This window comes from Sinohyriopsis cumingii, chromosome 9, assembly GCF_028554795.1.
Source record: "Sinohyriopsis cumingii isolate HCF-2022 chromosome 9, ASM2855479v2, whole genome shotgun sequence".
Taxonomy (NCBI): Eukaryota; Metazoa; Mollusca; class Bivalvia; order Unionida; family Unionidae; genus Sinohyriopsis; species Sinohyriopsis cumingii.
The window spans coordinates 105,814,602-105,833,306 of NC_142969.1; the positions used below are offsets into that span (position 1 = coordinate 105,814,602).

At 33.9% G+C, this 18,705-nt stretch overlaps 1 protein-coding gene across 1 annotated transcript in view; it reads left to right on the forward strand.

Moving 5' to 3' along the window:
* Positions 1-18,705, forward strand: part of LOC149792422 (uncharacterized) — a 181,429-nt gene that overhangs the window by 16,354 nt on the left and 146,370 nt on the right. Inside the window, exon 2 of the mRNA XM_089969571.1 lies at positions 3,623-3,749. Coding sequence (XP_089825697.1) covers positions 3,698-3,749 — 52 coding nt within the window. The 5' untranslated portion in view covers positions 3,623-3,697. The remainder of the gene's footprint in view (positions 1-3,622; positions 3,750-18,705) is intronic.

Consider the following 18,705-nt stretch of genomic DNA (forward strand, 5'->3'; position numbering starts at 1 on the left):
GCTCAGAAACTAATTTCGATCGCAGCATAATCGTTGTGTGATAATGGTGTACACTGTGGCGTGAAGGTGAATGATTTCATCAGAGAATTGGGTTGTTTGCACCGGTAAACAGTCTCAAAATTTTCTTATTCTGGTCGAAAAATATACCAATAATGCGGGAATAAAATGATATAATGCAAGATACGTTCATAAATAAAACTATTTTCAAATTAACAATAGTAGGACGATTAAGGAGGGAGCGCAGTGTTAGCCCTATTTTGTTAGGTTGTTGGTTACCACACCACAAATACTACCTAGAGAGAAATAATAAGGCTTTTCTTTCTTCCTTGCGGTGCAAAACACAAGCAGATGTCAAAGTCCAAAAAATAACAGATTCACCTTTCTAATTCAAAATCAAAGTCATGATTTAAAATTGTTTGACTTCTTTTTACACAAATGGACACAAGAAAGAATACGTAGCATAAGACCAGATGTTAAAACTCCAGAGGAAAGGGAGATTTTCCTTTCTAACCGTCAAATTCATGATTTAAGAAAGTATATTTCGTGTTTAAAAAATGTCAGAAAGAAAACTGTTTTGGAACAAAGGGCCATCAAATACTAAACATTGTAATTTCGTGTGCACTCAAATGCTTATAAATATTTTATTGGATTAGTGTTGTTTCTGACAATCACGCCGACAGACAAGTCTGTCGTTTTACTACTGAAAATGACCAGTACGTGACAAGGAATATGTTTAAGAAATGTTCAAGCAGCCTGTTCTTCAATTATGATGCTGATATTAGTGACTTCATTTGGCAGCATATATATGCTGAACAAGGTATGTTTATATAAGCGGTTTATAAACACCCACGCTTCCCAGAATATACGGTAAAATTTCAGATCTCCGGATAAGGCAACGGGCAAAAGTTCTTTCCATGTCTTTCAGTTAGATTCGAGATTTCCAAAACATGTACGCTGTTATTCTTAGATCACTTGGCTTGCTACTATAAAGTTTGAAATCATATCCTAAACAAAACTTAGATTGTTGTGCGTGTGCGTGTGCGTGTGCTATGTTTAAATTTTTGAAGTAGCGGCACAACGTTTTAGAAATATACCAGTCCTTACTACAAATATTCATGAACGTGGCCAACATCATAAGCTGCCAGCTTTACACGGCCGGAATGAGCATGTGTAAAATAACCCCTATATTTAAGTGTCTAGCAGAAACCTTTCTCTTGAATATAACGCACAGCACAAAAGTACATCCCGCAAACTGGTTGAAAACGTCCCGATTCAATAAGACATCTGGTTAAACGACCGGTTACACCGTTGTAATAGATTATCTCCATCTTAGAATGAACAAAGAGGAAAAGAGTTACCTATTCCAGCTAAAACTGTATCCTCCCAATTCAAATAATAAAACATTTCGTCAAGTTAAAAGAGAGCTAAGAAAATAAAACTGTATGTACTGAAGATGTCTTGGACTCGTTTATCAAAGGTCAAATGTTACGTTTCAAAATCATAGAGTGATACACGTACTTCTTCCAGATTAATCAAGAAGTGTTTCATAAGGAAATTTTTCTGACTATATCTTTAGAAATATAATATAATATAATATAATATAATATAATATAATATAATATAATATGATATGATATGACATGACATTATATAATATAATATAATATAATATAATATAATATAATATAATATAATATAATATAACATAATATAATATGAGATGACATAATATAATATAGTATAATGTAATATAATATAATATAATATAATATAATATAATATAATATAATATAATATAATATGAGATGACATAATATAATATAATATAATATAATATAATATAATATATATGATATGATATGATATGACATGACATAATATAATATAATGTAATATAATATAATATGATATAATATAATATAATATAATATAATATAATATAATATAATATAATATAATATAATAAATAATTAATCAATGAAACTTTTCAAACAAATGGCTCTAGATTATGTCACTGTAGTATTTATATTATACAAATTTGAATACCAAACATTTTAAGTTGCAAATCTGACATCATGAATTAAAAAATACTAAGATAACTTTAAATTTAAAGTAAGGATCAGATTATGTGAGATAAAATGATTACATGACTTATACGAACATTTCAATTAGTATATGATTTCAAATATTTTATTTGTATTTTTTCCCTTTATTTATTAAAAAAAATTCTTATAAAAAGTTTTAATGGCAATTTCTCTTTACAGAGAAAATAAAATCGATAAGAAAATTATTCTTAAGATAATGAAAAGACAATGTCGATCACTGTTTCTAAATTATATACACCATGTCAGCATTATGTAGAATTATTTGTAAATATTTATATGCGCTAATGTAACATTCAAATATTCGAAGAAGGAAAGGAAATCAAATTTGAGAAGAAAAAGACTTATGGCTGCAAAAATTAACTTTACCCTTATCTTTAATGGAACATACACTGGCAAAGATAATCTGTATATTTAATGTGCAAGAGTATTTAACAATTACGTTGATTTGAGTTAATCTGCTTGATATGGACTGACTTTTCCAATAACAAATGTGAACTGGATGACAACAAACATTGAAATTGAACTTACACCATTCTATTTGATCTTACACGCTATCAATGATACAAAGTTGCAAAAGTATGTAGAGACGAGACGGCTGAAATGTCTTCCTCTCTCTCTCTCAGTTTGTGTTAATTGTCTGTCCACAAGTTAGTTCAGTCTCTATATATCATAATTCTCTCTTTGTCCGTCTGTCTGTCTGTCTGTCTTTCTCTCTCTCTATGTAGATATGACTGACAGGCTAATCGACCAACAGAGAAGCATAGACTGACAATACAAACAATCTTTGAATCGGTCACCTGACATCCCCATCCCGCTCCCTCTCTCTCTGTTGATTGGTCAGCCAGGATGTCAGTTTCATAATGATGGATCCATTGTCTCTGAAAACCAAAGTAAGGCATAATAATCCAAATATCTTTAAATCGTTCAATTACCTCTTGTTTGTTCGTCATTTTGCTGAAAATGTTCCCCACTCTTTTCGATTTGATTGGATATGAATGTTAAGGGTTCACTCTCCGTCATTTACAGTTTCCTGTAATTAGTCTTAAATTCGGTTGGAACAAAAGTGTGTGCATTTGTATGTGTTATAAATAAAATATATGTATATTATACACGCTGTATCTTTGATACATCACTTGTTGTTTAAATATTTCGTTTAAATGGTATTCGAAAATCCTCGTTTCCTTTGAATGAAAATAATTTGAATCTCCTGGTCTATCAATGACACAGCATACTGCACACACCCACCCACCCACAGACACATACATACACACACATGGGTGTATATATATATATATATATATATATATATATATATATATATATATATATATATATATATATATATAAACAAATGAAAGTCATGGTCAGCGAGTGTTGTCTTTAGATTTGTATAAGTTGTTTTTACTTGTCAACGGTCAATCTTAACTATTCACATAGCCATGCCGTTTTACTTTACCTTTACTAACCAACCGATACAATCGTTTATAACTTCCTCATTCTTTATTTTGCATATAAAGTCCATTGGTACTGATAACTGAGGACGACGAGTTTGAGTAGATGAACTGAACAGACAGACGGGACATTAAACTGGAATGGAAAGGGGTTGTATAATTATACTCATTCTCATCGGCATTTTAACGTATGGTAAGTGATTTTTCTTCTATAAACAAAAGGATAAAAAGTACAAATATTTATTATGTGAATTCTAATCTTGCTGTGTCTTCGTTACTTAAGCAGTATAGTCAACTTGCACGCACATGTTCGGGGGATGCTTGCTCAAAGGGAACGTCCAAGAAACTAACACCACTCTACCTAATGCGTTATAGTTTGTGTGACTTCAGAGACCTGGACAAGCGACGTCGTTTGCAAAATTCAGAATCTTGGCTTACTTGCACTAATAGTTCAATGAATTATTGTGCTACATTTTTTCTTTATTTTATCTGATTTGTTTTGCCATATTGCATCTGTAAATATCAAGAGTAGATTGCATTGACACAGTCGTAAGTGTAATGGGATGGTAAAAAATTATAACACGTACGTTTTGTATGTTGACCGCATCATGAAAAAGAGGTCGGTTTTAAAATGTGTTGATCCAAATGCCCATGTTCTGATTGTTCTGATTTGCATCCACTCCACTGTGCCCATAAATAGCCTCTATATGTAGTAAGTTATTAGATGGATAATGATGATGATGATGATAATATATATATATATATATATATATATATATATATATATATATATATATATATATATATATATATATATATATATCTATTGGTGTTTCAAAATAATTTTGATAAATTGTCTGTCAAATTGCTCATGGACTGTATATTTCGTGATTTCGTGATATTAGGATAGCAGCAGAGAGGGCGAACAGACCAAGGTCGAAAAGCGTCGAAAAACTAAAAATAACCCTTCCTACGAACAAACAAAAAAAAAGCATCGACACAAAATTTAACCAAAAGCGTCGACACAAATTGAAGCAAAAATAAATCTTCCAAAAGATTTCTCAAATTGGTGTTACTTTACCGTCGTTGTCTTTTTTCTTTCGTAGAATGGTTTATTTTACCACGTGAATACTTTATTGAGGTTGCGCCCTCTCTGCTGCTATAATTAAATCATTATGTTATATTAAAAATAATGGTATATCCGGAATCTCATACTGCAAGAATAGCTCGAGAACGATTAGAAGCAATCAAAACATTTCTTCCTGTCAGAGACTCATTTAGAGAAAACTTGCAAGCACAACAACAATCACAAGCTGAGTACGAAGAAGATACTAAAAAACTGTTTAAACCCGTCACTGCAGCTACTAAGAAAGTTGCAGCGGCTGTTGAAAAAACTATATGGGGAGATATTGCGGAGGAAGATGAGAAGAGGAAAAGGGTATTTTTTCAGTATTAGAACAAACTGCAGCGCAGACTGAAAAAATAGCAAGAAGAACTAAACAGACAAAGAAGATTTTACGATATCTTCCAACTAATATAGCTGCGGCTCAACCTCCACCCATTGGCGAAGAAATACTTGAAGGTATTGGAAAACTTCGTACTGAGATAGGTGATATGAAAAATCGTGAATTAATAAAACCAGAAAAAGAGGAATATGATGAAAGTGAAATGATTACGCTCAGCAATAAATTTACCAAGGTGAGCATCAGATTCATAAGAGAAATTAGGGATATTGATACGTTATCAAAACTTGCAGCAGAAAGTTTTGATAAAAAAGAAAAGTTTTTAAAACCTAAATATAGTTCCGCTCGTATTAGTAATCCCGAAATCTGGTATAAATGGATATATCGTATATATTACAATAAAGATAAAGTTCATTCCAATGATGAGGTATATAATGATTATCGCAGAAAAATAGACATGTATCTTGCACAAAAAGAATAAAAAGTATCACAATCTCTCAGAACAATAAGTGAGGAAGAAGTATCACCCTCAAGACTATTTAAGAAAACAACAGAAGAAAGATCACCCATAAGATTATTTAAGAAAACAACAGAAGAAGGAGCAACGGGGAGTGGTCTGGGAAATAATTTTGTTTGTCCTGATAATATCATTAATGATGTGTCACGGTTAGAAGTTCTCATAGGAGGAAAACGTGCTGGGAATAACTCACCAGAAATAATTAATGAAGCAGCTGATATTTGTCGGCGATTATTTCAAGGCGGTATCATGGATATCGGCGTTTACCGAGAACTTATCAACGAACTTGTTGATGATTATAGTGACTAGCTGTTAGATAAATAACAAATTAAATAAGATGATAGTACACAATAATCATCGTAAATCCGTATCGGTCAGAGCGGTAAACTCACGATTACCAATCTATGGAGCAATTTACGGAGATGGACTTGGTGATGTTGTACGGGGATTATTCACAAGGATAGCTCCAAAAGTAGCACCTATTGCAAAACAATTATCGATGAAAGCTATTGATATTGTTTGTGAAAAAGCTCCTGGTGCAATTATCAATGTTGCTGGTAAGGCGTTCTCGGCGATCAAAGACAGACTAGCACGATTAATGCGACGAAGATCACAACCAGTAAAATTACCAAGTACTGAAGTGATGCCAGCAAATGTCAGTAAAATAATAAATCAGGCTGCAAATCAAAAACTAGCGGAATTATCTGAAGAAGCAGAAAGAAATATAACAGCAAATTTAATAGCAGGAAGCGGTCTTGGTCGACGATAATTTAGATCACCATTTGGAAAAATAGTAATTATAATAAAAATGTTTAAACGTATATCCGACTCAGCTTTTAAAATGGATGAACCGGTCCTCAAAGATGAATCGGTACGTGATTATCAGTTTTACTCCTATGACGCAGGACAACCAAATCAGCGGGGAAGAATCGAATTACAGGTTCAGGATACAAGTAGATATTTCTTGCCCGCTGAGGCGCTTATTGAAGTAGAAGGTGAACATGTAAAGGCGGATGATACTAACTACGGCATCAATCACCGAGTTGGTTTTGTCAACAATAGGATTATGGCACTGTTTAGTAGCGCCACATACACGATTGATGAAAAAAAACATTGAATCAATTCAGAATGATGTTGATGTTGCTACAACAATAATCGGTCTAGCGAGATATTCTGATGATTACACAAGATCAGCTGGTCCAGCAATGATGTTCGCTAAAGATATTACCAACAACGCTGATCATGTTCAGTATATTAAATTATGGATACCACGAGATACTGCAGTTGATCCACAACCGGTTGATTTTGAACACGCAGCCAGACCAGGTGCTGCTTTTGATATTATAGGAAGTGTTAATGCGACTTACAACTTAGGGTTTGCAACACGCCGAGCAGCGTTGTCAGGAAATAATAGAAGTTTCTCATGCGCGATTCCATTATCTCACATCTTTGGATTTTGCAGAAATGTTAGAAAGGTCATCTTTGGAGCTAAACACACAGTTGTGCTCGCAAGAAAAGGTGATGATAATGATGCAATCTGGCGAGGTGTTGGTGTTGCTGATGCTGGTAAAGTAAATATAACGAAGCTTTCATTGTGGATGCCAGTAATGATTCCATCTATTGCTGAAGAACAAAAATTACTCTCTTTTATGGATCAAGGCGGTAAATCATTGTTATCATGGTTGACAGTAACCAAAGATGCTACTCAAAGTTCTATTAATGGTTTATTTACATGGCATATAGCATCACAACAAGGTGTTTCTGCACCACGGCATATTTTTATTGCGCTGCAAGATAATGCTCGGACGAATAATCAAGAACGTTCACATATGATATTTGACAAACTTGGAGTTAATGAAGTTTTCTTGCGGGTAAACGGACAACAAGAACCAACAGAGAATATACAACTAAATTTTGATCAAAATCTTGTAGCGCGTGTATATCATCGTTTGATGTCATTCATGGGACGTGATGAAAACGTGGATACTGGGCTGCAAATATCACAGTTAGATTTTACAACATTATATCCGATTTATTATTTTTCACTGGAACATCTTGATTTATCCAAACAATCTGTCGTTGATATACACTTTCGAGTTCGTGTTACTGACCATCCTCTTGATATAGCTGGTCCACCCCTTATTCGCGGCACTTACAGAGCAATCGCGGTTATACTTAGTGACAAAACCATGTTACTTGAAGGTGGTAGTGGTCGAATGAGAGTCGTTGATGCACCAGTGGAAAATCTTTAATCATGTTATTTAGAAAAATATATTTATATAAAAATGTCATATAGTCATGTTAATGTTGCTCTGACCCCCGGTCAGGTCAAAAAGCTTCAGTCAAAAAACGCCAACAAATGCGGAACTAAAATATCACTAAAACGAAATCAGATTGGTGGTGGTCCAAACAAATTATCGTTGACAAATAATCAGATTAAACATTTCAATAAAGCCCTAGAATCAAAAATCGGAGTTCAATTCTATCTTTCTCCGAGCGCCATCAAGGACATGGTTAAAACAGGTGGTATATTTCCACTTCTTGCGGCTATTCCAGCGTTAATAGCTGTTGCTGCTCCAGCCGTAGCAAAAGCAGGAGCTGGAATGGCTCTAAAGAAAGCAACAGGAAAGGGATACAAAAAAGGGATGCGGCCTAAGATTACCGGGATCTTGATGGGGAAGAGGTCTGAGGCTTCCAGGAACACGTTAGACGCTCCAGCATCAAATTTGGATTTACTTGATGCTGCTAAAAAATTAAAGATAAAAGCCTTTAGAGGTGTTTTTATGCGAGATCAATTACCGAAACAAGCAAACAGTGTTGAAACAGGTATTATTAATCTCGACTCGAATTCAGGACCCGGTACTCTTTGGGTATCATACGCGGTTGATCCACGTGGAATCGTTTATTTTGATTCATACGGGTTAGCTCCACCCGTTGAATTTATCAAGTATGTCGCACCACTTCACACGCAGGTTTGGTATTCAACGCTACCCACACAAACAATGACATATCCGTCAATATGTGGCCGTGAAGTAATTAATGTACTTAACGCTATATCAAAATCATCCAAACCGCCACATAAAGTCGTGCATGATTATACAAGCAACCGATTCGTTTTAAACAGATCTTAAAATATAATGGTTGATATTTACGGAAGAAGATCTTCACGCTTTAAGAAAAAGTCCGGCGACGTTGATCTGTCAAAGTACGCGACGAAAGATGAACTCGCTGATGTCATGAACCTGGCTGGAGTTGACCCAGATGAGGTTGTTATTTTTCAGGATCGATACGGAAAACTAAAAACGAGCAACATCAGATGGAATAATATAATTCGACGAGTACTCGGTGCATTTACGGATAATATCCCTGTGTTTACTGACAGCGGCAAAATCAGGGATTCAAGTATATCGTTTACAACCATCAGAGATTAAATTGCAAAAAATGTTGCTAATCGCGTGAAAAACATCGGCAACACAAAGACGGGTGAACTCAGCATGAACGGAAATAAGATAGTAGTTTTAAGAGATCCAACATCCGACGAAGACGCAGCAACAAAAATGTACGTTGACGTCAACTACAACACCGTAGATGGTAAACTATCCACGTTGCGGGCCGAGTATGACGTTTACGTAGGCGCTTTTGCAAGATTTCGCAGAAACCATAAAAAAAACCGATGAATCCATAAATACATTCTTCGGCACTCCGCACGCCGTTGACATAAAACTTTCTGATATCAAGACGAACATCGACACGATCAAACAAACACAGCAAAACATCGTAGCGGGGATTCCTGAGATCGTTAATAAAACCAATTTGATTAAAATTTCAGCCGGAATAACTCCCGGGTATATTACAAACATCGTATACACGGTGCCATCTGGATTCGCAACATGGTCGCAGCAAAATAAAACTATCAAATATACAGCAACAGTCACTGGCGTGTACAGGCTGTTTGTGTTCAGTGCTGCAAAATTTGAAATATTTACAACGTATCCATGGCGTCATTCAACTGATAAGTTTTCCGGGGTTGTATCTGTTATATTAAATAGCGGAAGAGAAGAAATTTTTATTCTGGAAGCAGCTGATAAGACATTAAACGCAACATCTTACTGGCAGTGTTTAGAATTTGTAGCTGAAACACCTCAATTATTTACTGCATAAAAATATATGGACGGTGCACAATACAGGTACAATCAAGCGCGTGAATGGCAGGCAGCATTAAAAGATCGAGTCGAACAGTATACAGTAAAAGTAAAGAAATATCGACGACGATTAGTTAGCGTTGATGTGATTGTATATTCAGTATCCGCTGTTGTTGCTGGAACAGGTGTTATATTATCAGCTGTGACAATGATGGCACCAGTAGCCGTAACAATATGTATTTCAGCAGCAACAACAATTACAGGTGTTTTCAATATCATCACAAAAAAACATGCACCTGCATGAATGAAAAATTATCCGATTACATAATAAAATTACAAACAATGACGGTAGCATACTCGAAATTGTCTTCGTTGTTATCAGTGAATCTCAGTGATGGAATAATATCTGATTTTGAATTTTCAATGATGACTAAAATATATCACGAAGGTATCGGTATTAAAGATACAAGTACTAATAATGACAGAATTACTCCAGCAGATCGTGACTAACACAACTCCGCCAAAGATAACGATGACCTCGGTAAGTTCAGCTAATCCTGAATTTAATATTAACTTTCCTACTGCAATTCCAGTAAAGGAAATAGCACTGGCTCAATTACGGGTATATTACAGCTGGCTAAATATCAGATCAAAATCATTTAATGGTACACCAGCAAATAATTCACTTGTATTTGCTAACAAGAACAAACCAGATGGTACTCCTGACTGGATAGATGTTGGAATATCCACTGGTAGTTATGAGATTGAAGATATCAATGAGGAGTTTGCTCGTAGAATAAAATCAATAACAGGAAAAGAAGCAAAAATATCGGTTAACGTTCATGAGCCAACGCTATCTTCTACGGTTGAGATGCATTCTCCTGATTATGCCGTTGATATTTATCAGTCCACGATAAGATCCGTACTAGGTTGGCCGGATGTTCCCCCATGCATGGATAAAACTATCACCACCTCCAACTGTTCTCAGATACAATACCGATCCACACGTCGGCGGTAGACACGTATCTCCGGGAATCGTTAATATAACCAGCACGATCGTGGTCAATCTGGTTTGTGACGTAATTGATGGTAGCTATCAAATAGATCTCGGAAAATCAAATCAGGCTCAACATGAATATATTTTATATACATTTACACCACAAGTATCCCATGGAAGCTTAATCGTGCAAGAACCAACTAATCCTGTGTTTCTGCGGTGTCACAATAATATGTTAACAGGAATAAATTTTAAGCTCACAGACCACCTTAATCGCTTAATTGACCTACGTGGAGATGAGATTGTAATAAATCTGTATGTGAAATCTTAAGGACTTGTATCGTAGATCTTTGATCTTAAAGATCCATGAATTAATCAAGTAAATATTATATAATGTACCAGCACGTGAGGGTTTTTCATACATGACAAAGAAGTACTTGAAAACGCCATCAGAACAGCGTTTTCACAACCTCCAAAAACAGAGCAATTTAACGTTAATTTAGTTATTGATGAATAAGGAAACGAGGATTTCTTATTAACACAAGAACAGTTAGATGAGCTCCGTCGAGAACATACTGTCGCGATCATTTGTAACAGAGATCAGATTCTAAATTATGCACACTCCTGTATTAAACTCGATCAACTTAAAAAAATAATATTTCAAAATAAATAAAATATTTCAGAATAAATAAAATATTTCTAAATAAATAAAATATTTCTAAATAAATAAAATATTTCAAAATAAAATAAAGTATTTCAAAATAAATAAAATATTTCAGAATAAATAAAATATTTCAAAATAAATAAAATATTTCAAAATAAATAAAATATTTTTTATTGTTTGTAGGGTGATTGGTACTCATAATTAGACAAATTAATCAGATTGTGTGTCTGATAGGGTTATTGGTACTTAAAATCGTGTAAATTAATCAGATTGTTGATTCTGATGGGGTAAATGATATTTAAAATTATACAAATCAATCAGTTTTGTAAATAATTATTATAATCTGAAATAATTTATTCAGAAAAGAAATATTTTATTATTATTCTGAAATATTTTATTATTATTCTGAAATATTTTATTTTTATGAATTCGATCAGATTGTGTCTCTGACTTGTAGTTTGGTACTCAAATTGATCAGATTGTGTCTCTGATTGGTAATTTGGTACTCAAATTGATCAGCTTTGCAAAAAATACTACAAAAATATCTTATTATTATTCTGAAATATGTTTTTATTCAAAAATATTTTATTTTTTATGCCAATCGATGAGTTTGTTAATTCTGATGGGGTGATTGGTACTCAAATTTGTGTAAATCAATCAGTTTTGTAATTCTGATGGGGTGATTGGTACTCAAATTCGTGTAAATCAATCAGTTTTCCAAAAATACTACAAAATATATTTTATTTATATTCTGAAATATTTTATTATTATTCTGAAATATTTTTTTTTATTATTATTAATAGGGTGATTGGTACTCAAAATTATGCCAACTAATCAGATTTGTAATTCTGATAGGGTGATTGGTACTCAAAAGTATACAAATCAATCAGATTTGTAGTTTGGTACTCAAAAGTATGCCAATCAATCAGATTTTATGATAAAAATAATATTTCAGAAATAAAAAAAATATTTCAGAATATTGCTACTCAGGGTTGCTTTGGTAACTTGTAACTTCGTTACCTGCTGACATTATTTTTCTTAAGTATCTTATGCGGGTACTGATTGTTTTTTTTCGTTTCGTACTCGTCGATAATCCCGATCTGACTTTTTCTACTGCAACAGAAAGAGGAACAAATTCATTTACTTGATCATCGTTCACCATAGCTAGTGACTGAAACATAGCTTCCTGAATCCGCTTTCTGAACTTATATTGAGATGATAGAACATACTTATTTTCATTTTTAAGTTCTTCTAACGTTTCAAAATCAGATATTATTTTTTCAGGATTTAGTTCATCAGATATATTAATTCCGTTTTCTTCTAGTTTTTTAATAGCAGAAATAATGTCTTTGATATTTTCATGGTTCATTATATAATATATAAATCTTTAAAATAAAAAAATATCCCTATGGAACCCCTATCGAGTGTTTTAGCGCGTTCGGAGGGATGTTTCAAGGACGGAACAACATATAGTATTTACATATTTACAACCCAGAACTCGTAGCTTGCCACCGCATTCTACCAAAGTTCAACGGGCACACGAAACACTACCCCCTATGAGAGCCCCTAACCCGTCAAAGAACGGTCTAGAGGCCCAAGAGGGTGTGTTTGGTGAAGACAATCCCCATTAAACCTGTAGCTTGCCACCGCATTCTACTAAGTTTAGAGGATACACGGAACACAACACGTAGTATTTACATATTTACAACCCCATAACTTGTAGCTTGCCACCGCATTCTACTAAGTTTAGAAGATACACGGAACATATAATCTTAATTAAGGACGGCACAACATATATTATGAATGACGAGCCCCTAATCGAGTGTTTTAGCGAGCTCAGATTATATATACAATGAATGAAGGACGGCACAACACGTAGTATTTATAATATATACAATGAATGAATGACGGCACAAACATCCAATGAATGAGTATATACAATGAATGAAGGACGGCACAAACATCCAATGAATGAGTATATACAATGAATGAAGGACGGCACAAACATCTAATGAATGAGTATATACAATGAATGAAGGACAGTACAAACATATATGCTCAACAGAAACACCCACCCACAATAATCACCCGTGGGAAATACAAAAACATGTATCTACCACGTTTGACATGGTAGGAGGGTGTTCTGTTGAGGGGGTGGGTGGGTTGGCGGAGACCCCAATTATTATAAAAGTCGCAATTATGTGTACCACCGACAGTTGTCAGCCATGGGGATTCGATCACCGGACCACAAGTATTACGGTCCGATACGCTACCGACTGAGCTATCGAATCAGTTAACAATATATGTTTCAGAAATTGTTATATAGCTAATAATCATTGAAAAGGAAGTGATTTCAAATATTTTTGCTCAAAATACAATTCTGAACTCAAGAAATACGTTTATACAATATATTTTCTCCAAACAACTTAGATTTATAAAGCTAATTTTTTCTGGATAATAAAAATAATTAGGGAATTCCCTATTTACTATGCCGCTTATGATCCACGCCATCTATGATAGAACAATCCGGTCTAGATCTTACAATGGACTCCTGTTATACTAACTTAACTGCTAGATGTTTCCATCCTCCCTATAACTGTTCCTGAAATCATGAATGGAGAAAGTATCAGAAATATATATTACGAGATTTCCCACTCGTGAATCTGTATCCGGGAAAAACAGTCAAAGGGAGTATTTAGTTGTAAATATTACTCGATAAAAAAGAAAAATAAATAACCACACATACGTACACAAACTCGTATTATATACATTTCTGCACTGAACAAGGAAAATGCAACTGATTTTTAATTTCAAACACTATTATACACGTATTTCTGTAATCGAGTCAATATATGCAGGATCCCTGCAATGTGGATCTAAAATTAACTCGCCACGATCGATACAGACTAGACGGTGAGTATATATAGTTATACGCTGGTTTCTGCACTCAGTAAGCTGAAATATACATGTCATACTGCGTTCGGTTTTTCTGTATTTTAGTTGAAATTTACATGCATTTTATGTGCTGTCTATATATAAATGTACGCAGTTTCTAAATGTTTCACGAATAGAGCAGAAAATACACGGATATACCGTAGCAGATCTAAACATATAACCGTATATTTTGTAAGTTAGAAACCATAAATATCTTTCTACGGGTATAGTTACTATGTAGATGATTAACGAACTAATTATGACCATATACCGAGAAAAGCAATATATCATTAAATTACCTCCCTTCGTTCAAGTCGAAAAAGAAGTAGTATAATAATGTGAATTTCAGACAAAAAAGATAAATAATTAAATAAATAGTTAATAAATATAATACTTGCTAGTGATGATAATTATTGATATCGGAAGGTGATTTTCTGTTTTTATTTTTTTTGAGATAGTGGTTTTATATATATATATATATATATATATATATATATATATATATATATATATATATATATATATATATATATATATATATATATACATTTTCTGCAACGAGTTGTGTCGAATACGAGTGAATATCAAAATACTTGCCAGCAGAACACATTGATGGATTATTTCTTCGCCAGTATCTACATTTGTAGACTTAACTGAGCTTGCAATGTCTGATTATTTACCAGTATTACCACGTATATTATTCTCACTCCGTGAGATAGCTTGTAAATTGGATAGAGAGTTATTTTGAGGGTTAGCATCAATATGATCAATAACAAGATCATCTTTGATCATCCCATTATGACACTCATACACAGATCTATGACAGAGATAACTTTTCTTCTTCCCTTCGTATGTGAACGCTAGATAACCAGTATTAATGACATGACCAACTGGTCTTTTTAGCCTACAGTGTCTAATGACACCATTACGATTTGCCTCGTAGTTTGTTATGATAGGATGTGGGACAAATTTATTTTGCTCCATTATATAATAATATCATTTGTTTAAATCATTGTTTGTCTGAAATCTTTATATATAATCCTCCACGGATTTTATAGCGTTTTCAGTGTTATTTTTGTTGTTGTCATATATCTCTTAAGTTCTCTGACCCGTTTTCCACCACCATTTGCACATAATCCTGTTTTCCTCGTACTCCAACACCATATCGCAGACACGGTATTGGTCCTAGACTCCCACGCCGTATACTTTGTAAGTGCATCCAACAAAATTCACCTCTACAGGATTTGTTGCACCGAGTTACTGAGCCGATCATGAGCCAAATGCACTGATTAATCATATATATATATATATATATATATATATATATATATATATATATATATATATATATATACACACACACACACACACACACACACACACACACACACACACACACATATATATATATATATATATATATATATATATATATATATATATATATATATATATATATATATATATATATATATATATATATAATATTCTTTATTTAAATATTTGTTTCAATTATATGAACGAATTCTAGAGATTATTCCAAACTAGGCCTTCTAAATATAAATTTAATCTCGACAGATTATCTCCTGACTTACCAGTACGAGATCTGGTTGATCCGAAAAAAAAAGTTTGATCTCGAAAATTCATAACGCCAAGAAAGAATTTTACACAGATGGTGCATCTCGTGTATGGTCAACGTTCAAGATTATTCGCAACGCTGACGAAGTCAAGGACAAAGTTGTTGATGCTACAATGAATGACAAACGAGCGGCAACTATCATTAACTACATCGCTGAGTACGAGAGTAATCAAAATATTTCTTCAGAGTAAAATTTATTGTGTTAACAGAAACAGATAGTTGGGTTATCCGTGACAAATATGATCCTGTCCTTGGTAATAATAAAATTACCATATTAAGTAAAATTTCCAGACCGGGTCTATTGACTGGTATTGATAAACCGTATTATGAGCGAGCGTACCCTGTAACAGCAGTTATTTATGGAATCTATGAGATAAATAAAAAAAACCCAGCTTTGATAAACTGGCACCCATGAAATTTTCAAGGATAAATTGTGATTCCGAACGAGTAATAGAACACTTTACAAACGCGATGCGTGGAAATGGATTAACTGATTTAAGACGTGAAAAAATAAACTCGTGGGCTGATTCAGTTAAGGATACCGGTGCTACAATAAAAGATGTTGCTGAATTAGGAAAAATATTAAAATTTCCAATAAAAATATATATGATAACCGGAGAAATATTATACGAATCAAAATACAAATCGAGAGGAGCTCCAATAAATATTATTGATCATAATGCGCACGCATGGACCAGCGCAGTAACAATATTTCCACGTGTTCGAACTGTCAGATTTTACCGCGGAGACATATTTGATTTTATTTACGAAATAAGTAAAAACGATCCTGTATCGGTATGGTTATTTAAAAGTGATGAGGAAGGTGGATTTGATCAGTTTGTTAAACCAAACGGTGAAATATATCGAACAGAATCTCTCCACGACGAGATGAAAAATCTCGCGGAGAAGTTTTTCAAGTACAAGCACACGGAGAATACTGACAAATTACTAACTAATTGTTTTACCCTTCCATCTGTTGCGGCTCATTTTGCTAGAGAAAAAAATTCATGGAAACCAACACGATTTGATTTACACGGTGGATTATGGAATACCAAGTATAATTACAATCATGTTATTTCAATTGATATGGTTGCATGTTATCCGGGAAGTTTTCTAGGATACGGAGATTGTTCTGGATATTTTGCTAGATTTGGTCACCCTACAAACGAGATGACGCGAGTGGCAATTAATGGACCATTACCTGATTTTGATCTGACTTGATTCGCTTGTGTTGAATCATTCGAGTTTAACGAAGATCTCCACAAAATTTGTTATGTTTGGTTTGGTAGACATTTTTGTGAAAAACGTTGGGTGCCTATAGCTTAATTACGATATATGCTAGATTGTGCGGTACTGACATCGTTGGGTGTCAGTGAGGCAATTACATCATATCACTCGCAGACCGAAGTTTGGTTGCCCATGCCAGATTCTATCAGTCTCGATGAAGTCATTAAGGATTTAAGGAAAAATGTCCTGGTGTTTCCGAAGATGATATTATCAAAGAAGCTCCTAAAATTCTCGAGATTAAACTTAAAAATAACGAAAAAACCGGAAAAGATCTCGGTAGAAGAATTATAGGTAAATTTACTCAGGGTGGTGCATATGATCATAAAAGACATTACGCACGATTAATTCTAGATGATGCCGAATACGATTTTATAATCGCTGATACAACAGCGAGAGATATATTTGTAAATCGAGAAAGTGTTCATTTATCTGACGGAACAAAATTGGGTACGATCGTTAGTTACATAAATGATGTCTCCCCACAGTATACTCATCTAAGATCTTCTATGTTGGCTTATGTTTCTATAAATTTATTATCGATGATTAATATATTTCCTGAGACCTCAGTCAGAGTTGCAACATATTCGGTTTATATTTCGAGTAAATATTTAGAGTCTGTTATGGAATTTATAAGTAGTGATAAACGATGGAGTTCGTGGAGAATAAAAAAGGAAATATTACACAATTATACAGAATCAGCAGATGTTCCGATGAGAGATTTTTATCGTAAAGGTAATAAAATATCAGAAATGTCGAAAGCGCCGTCGGTGAGTGATCCAATAACTAGATATAAGACAGTATATCTCAATGGACATAGTGGATGCGGCAAGACGACTCGAGCAATTAATGCTTTTAGAAATTCAGATATGATCGTGCTGACACCCACACATAGACTTGCACAAGAGATGAAACAACGGCAAGTACAATCGTGCACGTATCATAGTTTCTTTCGGTGGCGCGGAGATACATGGACTCATGAACGAATGGGAGAAAAATATATACCTAAAATAATTATTTGGGACGAGATATGTACGGTGTCATTGGATACATTAAAAACGTTTCTTGATGGGTTGTTGACGAAAAATACCGCTATAATAATGTGTGGCGATCATGGTCAACCACCACCTTTTGTTGGACCATCTCCACATGATTGGTTAAAAAATTTCGTTGATTATTACGAAGAAATAGATGATGATCATAGAGCTTTTGATGCTAATTTAAAGGGGTTTAAAAATTAATCAGATTACAATCACAAAATTCAGTGTGAAATAATACGCGGAGTGATCTCAGAGACCTCAATGAACAATTTTTTGAATTTATGGAGACCCAACGATTTAATAGTAGCAAGCAGGAAAATAATCAGAGACGCTTTACAACAGCAGTTATTTCAGCTGCATAAAGAAAAAATACTCAGAATTGCCCGTCCCGTTATGTTATAGACCATCAGATACACGAAAACAGAATATTAATGTTGATATTCCAGGGCAGACTGAGAAACAAAATCTC